The 7,382-nt window shown below is 45.9% G+C and overlaps 1 protein-coding gene across 1 annotated transcript; it reads left to right on the top strand.

The window, feature by feature from the left end:
• Positions 1-1,576: 1,576 nt before the first annotated feature.
• Positions 1,577-6,851, top strand: LOC144988488 (uncharacterized). The gene is made up of 10 exons (XM_078938923.1): positions 1,577-2,030; positions 2,120-2,197; positions 2,271-2,354; positions 2,584-3,088; positions 3,189-3,513; positions 3,593-4,394; positions 4,512-4,718; positions 4,809-5,137; positions 5,217-5,722; positions 5,800-6,851. Exons 1-10 carry the CDS (start codon positions 1,577-1,579, stop codon positions 6,533-6,535), a joined length of 4,026 nt encoding a protein of 1,341 aa, XP_078795049.1. The 3' UTR covers positions 6,536-6,851.
• The last annotated feature ends 531 nt before the right edge of the window (positions 6,852-7,382 follow it).

Below are 7,382 nucleotides of genomic sequence, written 5' to 3'. Positions count from 1 at the left end.
CTTGGATTTAATCTGCGACCTTTTGTTCGACCACGTTTTTGTGCTCTTGTTCATGCTTGATCGCTCATCGACCGCTCAGACAGATCAACCGCCATTTTCACGTCTTCGAGTTCGTAACAACACAGGTAAACTGGTTTCATTCTTTATTTATTTATTGATTGTCCACCTTCGGTATGATTATGATAGTCTGTAGTTTTTTTATTTAATCCGCGACCTTTTGTTCCATCCCGTTTCTGTGCTTGTGTTTACGTTTGATCGGCCAGCGGCCGCCATCTTTTCACGTCTTCGTAATAACAGGTAAAGCGGTTTGCTAGCGATCAGACATTGATTGTTCACCTTCGATACGTATTTGTTAGAAAAGGGGAAATATCGATAGTCGGCAGTCCCTTTTTCCCCCCATTACGTTAAACTTTTAATTGTGATCGATGCTGCACAAACAAATCAAATGATGCTACAGATCTGATCAGATACGTTAAACATCGCCATAATCATTTATATTGCTTTGAAAGTGTAAATCCTCCAATATGGTTTAAGGGGGATGTTTTTCTAACAACAACAGTTATAACAACGCTCATAATAAAGTACTAAAATGTGTGGAGATGTCAGTTAACTCTGGATGAATGAGTTGTAAATATTCGGTGAAACTGTAGTTTCAAAAGTACAGTGAGCAGCCATCAAGAGTTTTAGCCCTTACTGTAGGAGAACTGGACTGAAGGACCCCCCCCCCCCTCGCTGGCTCCAAGAAGCCAAAATACCATATGGAGAAAAAACCTGTTACTCAGTCATTCTATTGGTCAGATAACAATTCTGTCTCTGATACCTCTTTATTGGCATCTCCTTATTATTCTAATTTGTTCATGTTTTTTATGGACTGACAGTGTCTGGCTCTTTCTCTCCAACATAGCGGCGTTCATCTCACCCAGAAAATGGGGACTGTATTAACGTTGTTTGGTTGGTTTTCTATTGAGGGTGGGGTCGAGGTTTCTCCTGGGGAAGGGGGTCCCCCACACACACTCACTCACTCACTCACTCACTCACTCACTCACTCACTCACTCACTCACTCACTCACTGTCTGTCTGTCTGTCTGTCTGCCATGGGTTATGGCAGTGTTTATTACCCCATGATTATTGTTTACATATAGCTTGTTAAATTATTGTCACACCCTTAAAATGCAAATTGTTAATGGCTATATTTTCATTGCAGAAAATGTATGCTTATCCTGTTTTCCGTCGCCAATCTGCAACATCAACCCGTCTCCTTCTGGCACCTTCAGCCGAGGCAAAGCGCCTTGAAAATGTGGAGACTGGACGTGCGAAACCAAAGGCGGAGGTGCTTAAAGAGGCCCGGACGTTTGTCAGCACAAACGGAGGTGACCCCAGTGACCAGTTTTTGGTATTGGCTCACTGCAGACTACAGTTTGGTAAATACCAAGGCCAACGATTTAGATGGCTCCTGGAAAACTCTCTGGGCTATGCTGTGTATTTAATGCTTAGCATCTCTGACGAGGCAGCACATACATCACCGTTGTCAGAAAACAAGCAACTCTTCCTTCAGTACACTTCTCAAATTAGAGAGATGGGAGAAGAAGGTGAAAAGTACAAGAGAAAGCAGGAAATGCAAGCAGAAGCCCGAGCAACTGGAGACCAGGGCTACTTGATGGTTGAGTTTGGCGACTTCCAGGGCCGGTCCATGAAGGAGGTTTATGAGGACGGGAGCAAGGAGGCCCAAGCCCTTATCAAGTATCTGGTGACAGCACATGCCAGGCCCAACACCAACATGGCAATTTTCAAGGCATACGTCATAAAAAGACGGGCATCATCTCGTGCTACTGCCCCTCCTGCTGCACCTTCGCTTGCCACTGCAACTCCATCCTTCAGTGCAACTACACCCACCCGTGCCACTACCCCTTCTGCCACCCAGATCCGAACCGGCATCCAGCAGACTGCTGCTGTGAAGGCACTCTTAGGACTTGGCAAAAATATCCCTACTTCCCAGCTCGTCAAAAAACTCACATCACCAGCTAAGCACCGTGAGTATACATGCATATTTATTTGTTCTCAGAGCAATTCCACATGCATTTAACAATATGGTAAAAGTGTCCAATTGCTCTTTTTTAAGATCCTGTACTGCCTCCTCCAAGAGGAGGAGGAGAACCTCCAGCCAAAAATTTGGCCCAAAGGCAGCTTTTTACTGCTGGTAATTAAGCTCTATTTTACATAAGTTTGTCTTTATGTGTTTCTTAGAGTAATATGTTTATACTTTCTTCTAGACACTTCCATTCCTCCTGCTAAGGAGGCTGATGACGAGGAGCTGCTTCTTGCTGCAGCACAATGTGAAGCACAGCTAAGTGCAGGTGTGTTATATTAACCAGACAGTAACCTTAGGAGACAGTTTTTTTTAATCAAAGACACTTTTAGAAGCATTATAAAAAAGCATTTTTTTGCTTGCAAAAAAGCCTAATTTTGAGCCTCATTTCTTTAATCTTTACCATTTGATCCTCTTTCTGTTCTCCACTGTCATTTGTATCATTTATGCTATAGCAGCTGGAAGAGTCATTCTTCTGTTTGTTCCTGTTCCCTCAGAGGCCTGTCCTGGTCCCTCTCCATCTGTGGCAGCAGCAAAGTCAGCGCTGGAGCTTCCAGTCCACTGGAAAGAACAACTGCCACGCTTCCAGCACGAGTGGATTGCAAAGACGCTTTTCAAAGCCAACCCACGAACCGGCAAGGCAGAACTTGTGTCGCAGCTAAAGCTTTGGTGGCATCCTCCCCAGCCCGCTCTGGTTCACACTCAGCCTCCCGCCTCACCAGACCTCTTCTTCTGCCGGCCCCTGTTCCTGTGGATGCCACAAAAAATGTGGTCATTTCTTTTTGTCTGCGGTCGTCCACAATGTGGTCAGCACAGACTTACGGCGGCTGGAATTTACAGGACTGTTCGTAAAGTCCTGGACATTGATGGGTGGTATGACCTCGCCACGGAGTATCTGGAATGTAAACGCTGCAAGAGAAAATACCCATCCTGGTCAGAGGACATTTTGGGGCAGATGGACATGGGTCATCGCAGCCATTTCCCAGCTCTGCTGACATACAGGTGGGACATATTGACGCATGTTCATAATGAGCTGACTTTGTGTTTTCATTTTTGCCTAACCTAAGGTTTGCATGCCTATCCTATGCTGTTGTTTCCTTAGGTACTCATGTGACAAGCGGGTGCTGAGAATGATGAGGGAGAGGACACTGGGCAACAGCGTGACACAACTTTATAAAAAGTTACTGGAACAGCACAGTGAGGCATGGACACAGCGCGTCCTACAGTACCTCACAGCGTGTGAACCGTTCACAAGGGCCTCTCTTCAGCGACCAGTGTTTGCTGAGCCCCCCCCCATGCCGGCCTTGCCTAAGCCTAAGTGGCTGTTAGCTGTTTATGCAAGGGATGTTCTGGGGCGGATCAACGAAGTGAAGGCCAAAATCACATCTGTGTTTGGATGTGTTTTGAAGATGGACTCCACAAAAAAGGTACTTTTTCAAAACTTTTTTAAACAGATATTAATATGCTTACATAAATAATAAACAGTTTTTACTTTTTTGTCAATAGGTCACAAAGAAGCTTGCGGGGGCTGCTTCAGGAACAGCTGCCTGGTGCACAAATGTCGGCAATGAACATGGCCAGGTTCTGGTCTCTGTTCTGACAGCCGCTGAAGGACATGGACTGGACGCCATGGCGGCTGGCCTGATGAGGCGCTACAGGGAGGCAGGAGAGGCACCCCCAAAAGTGATGTACGTGGACAGAGACTGCTGCAGCAGACACGGCCGGTCTCTGGTGAAGACCCTGTTTTCAGAGTGGGATGAGCTTGAGGTGCGCCTGGACATCTGGCATTTCATGCGGCGATTCGCTGCAGGTGTCACGACAGAGGCTCATCCGCTCTACGGGATCTTCATGGCACGTCTGTCTGCGTGCATTTTTGAGTGGGATCCAGAAGATGTGGCTGCTCTTCGCTGCGCCAAGGAGGCTGAGCTGGCAGCAAAGAAAAGTGGCCATGTTTCCAGAAGGACGGTCAGTGCTCAGATTAGTCGCAGGGAGTTGGCACTCCACTGTCGGAGGAGGACCAGGGGAGTGGAGGAGACTGCAGCATTATTAGGAGCACTCATCCATCAGTTCGACAGTGCAGATGGGAAGGACACCCTTGGAGTTCCACTGTTGGACCACGAACGCATCCAACAGATTTGGAAGGAACAGCAAAACCACCTGCTGTGCATCCAAGACCCCGAGAACTTCCCACTCTACATGAAGACGGGCACACTAAAGAAAGGCGGCGTGGAGCTGTCTTGCTACAGGTGTGCCCGTGGGTCGACCTCCTTGGAGTCCTTCCACCTCCACCTGAACCGTTTTATACCAGGTAATGTGCACTGAACATCTGGGTTCCTAACCTTTCTGTAAACATTTCTAACATTTGCTTTCATGTGGTTCACATCTTGTAAACAGAGACTTATCAAACCCTGTTTGTTTCACTCAGGAACCAGTGCCAGTGACGCGCATTTCCAGGCATATCTCCTTGAGGGCTTGATGCGCTGGAATGATGACCGGATGGAGGATGCTGTCAAAGGAAATTCCTCCTTCCGGTTATTCGAAACTTCAATGAGAGAGGCTGTGGACCAACTCAGCCAAGCAGTGCTAGGGAAGCCCTGGGATGAGCGTTATCGCCCTCCTGGAGCATATACGGGTAAGAAATATATACATTTGTTATTTTGCGATTTATCTATTTATCCTAATGTCACGACAGCGTTTATAGCTTTTCTTTTTATTGTTGTAGGTGAATTGCTGGGAATAGAATACCTGTACAGCCAGACTGGCAAAACATTTACTGCCATGCTTCAGACCCCTGAAGAGGAGGACAGGCTGCTGGAGGGAATCGATGACCAGGACTTCCAAGACGAGGGGTTTGGGGAAGACAACATGGAGGACATCACTGTTCCAGTGTTGGATGACCCCCCTCTTGATGTCGTTGCCAGCCCCTTATCTTCACCTCAGCCTCAACTCTCAGTATCACCAGGTGGACCTGAATCTTCTGCTCATCGTCTTTCCTCTGTGGTGGTGTCACAGCCAACTGAGAGTGAAAGCAGCCCTTCAGACGAGGCAGAGGTGAGACGTTTTAAAGGACCATCCTTTCATTTTAGTCTCATCTGGTTCAGCATTTCTAACATTCATTTGCATTTATTAGTCTGCTGTTGTAGGACCCGACGGCATAGCTGGGTGGGACAAAGTCCAGGATCTGGCCTCTTACTTAGTGGGACTCCGTGAGGCTCCTTACCTCACTGACCCACAAGTTACAGAGGCCATTCGACTATGGACAGCTCTCCTGGACGTGGACAAAAAGCGGGTCAACTACCAGCCTCGACACCAGCCTCAGCTTTCACACGGCCGCTTTAAGGCACCTAAACGCTCCGGGGTGACACCAGGAGTGGAAAGCGTGAAAAGGTGTCTCATTGGACATCCTGGGGGTCCAGCTCAGTGGCCAAGCACCAGCCGCTTGGTTGAGGCTATTTGCATTAAGCTTAGCCGTTTGCACAAGACGCCCACCAAGAAGGCTGGAGTTAGCACCCCAAGGTGGTCCAAAATCCTCACGGATTACCACCATATCCGGGATTTAGTGCTGAGCAGTCGCAGGCTGATGGAGGAAACAATGATCCAGCTGTTTGAGCTCAATCAGAGGACACTCATTCAGTGGTGAGCACAGCGCCTTATTTTATTCTATTTCAATGACTTTTTCAAAACATTATCATAATACCGTTGATTCATTTCAGGTTTCAGCGGCGGGAGAAAAACCAAGAAAGGAGTGTCCTCGCCCAGGGATTGACACCCCCCGAGCCAGTTGCTGTAGCTGCAAGCGACCTTCCTGCTCCAAGGCAAAAAATGGATGAGGCACCATCCACATCTGGGCCCAAATTCAAATTCATTCTTCCTCTAAATAGAGCAGGACAGGCTCCTATTCTGAGACCAGGTCGCAGGCCTGCTGCTGCTACTGCTACTGCTACTGCTTCTTCCTCTTCCTCTGCTGCTACTGACAGTATGATGTGCCCCATCACACCTGCCACCAGTGTAACTGCTTTTATTCCACCTGTGTCAGCACCTGGATTATTGTTGGGGACCATAATTCCTTTCCCAGTTATGGCTGTGCCCACTGCTTATCGATTTCCTGGAGCAACAACAAGCAGTGCAGGCTTCGTTCCACCTGCGACTGCCCCAGCTGTCCCTACTGTCCCTGTGTCACGCTCCACACAGAAGAACAGGCAAAGACGGGCCTTGGAGGAAGAAAGCGGCATCCACAAAAGAAAATACATACGAGGAGTGAACTATAATACGTGTAGCAAATGTGGACAGCCCAAAACAAAAGAATACGGGCATAGTCGCTACAAAAATGCCACATTTTGCTCGCGGGCGTCAAATGGACGATCATTGGATGACTGGTTGGCAGAACAGCGCCAACAGCACAAAGGCAGATCACCACCTCCTCCTCCTCCTCCTCCTCCTCTTTCATAGGTACTCTTCAGTAATACTATCGTAATGTAGATAGTAAATTATTGTTGTATGTACATTCTTTAGTTATTTTAAATTTTATTTTTTATTATTTTTTAGTTATTTTCTAATATTTACTTTTTGTCAATGTGATTCATGTTAGTTTTCTGTGTCTTCATTTTAATAAAACATTTTACATTTGAAGTATCATTTGTCTGGTCAATTAAAGCTACAAATAAGCTTTCACATTCCCAGAATTTGTCCCCTCCACACCCCACTCAAGAAAAAAAGAAGAAAAGATTTTTTTTTAAATCTGTTATGTTTAATAATGTAAACATCTCAAAGTCTTTTTTTTTTTGGAAAATAATACAATTCGAAAGCTGTAAATAGGTTTTGTGACACGTCACAGACAACTTGTGTAAACAAAGTAATAAAATACATAAATAATATGTAATTATCATATGTATTATACAGTTATAGATAATTATACAGCCGCAAAAAGGTCCTGCACACAAGTGTCAACACAAAGAAACATTCATTTATTGTCAAAATAAGCAAGTTAACATGCTTTTTTGCATTAATATCCATGGCATGATAGTTATTATCGATAAATAACTTGTGAAAACTGCACAAGACATGAGCTTGCATATTTATCAATGAAGAAAGATTCATGATAACGTGACTGAGCGTCTGACCATTCGCGTTTTACGTTTCAAATACGTCATCCGAAAGACGGCGACGAACAGCGTCCTTGGATACCTGAGCGGACGGACAGACCTTCGGTTCGAGTCCAGCTTTGGGAGAGAGTCTCGTTTCACATATTACTGAAAACAATCCACAATATGTAGACGTATATCCAGAGTCTTTCAGC

This window comes from Oryzias latipes, chromosome 20 (genome assembly GCF_053564925.1).
Source record: "Oryzias latipes strain Hd-rR chromosome 20, Olatipes_Hd-rR_3.1".
Classification (NCBI taxonomy): Eukaryota; Metazoa; Chordata; class Actinopteri; order Beloniformes; family Adrianichthyidae; genus Oryzias; species Oryzias latipes.
The sequence above is the reverse complement of the archived record's forward strand: the minus strand, read 5'-3'. Positions and strand labels throughout refer to the sequence as shown.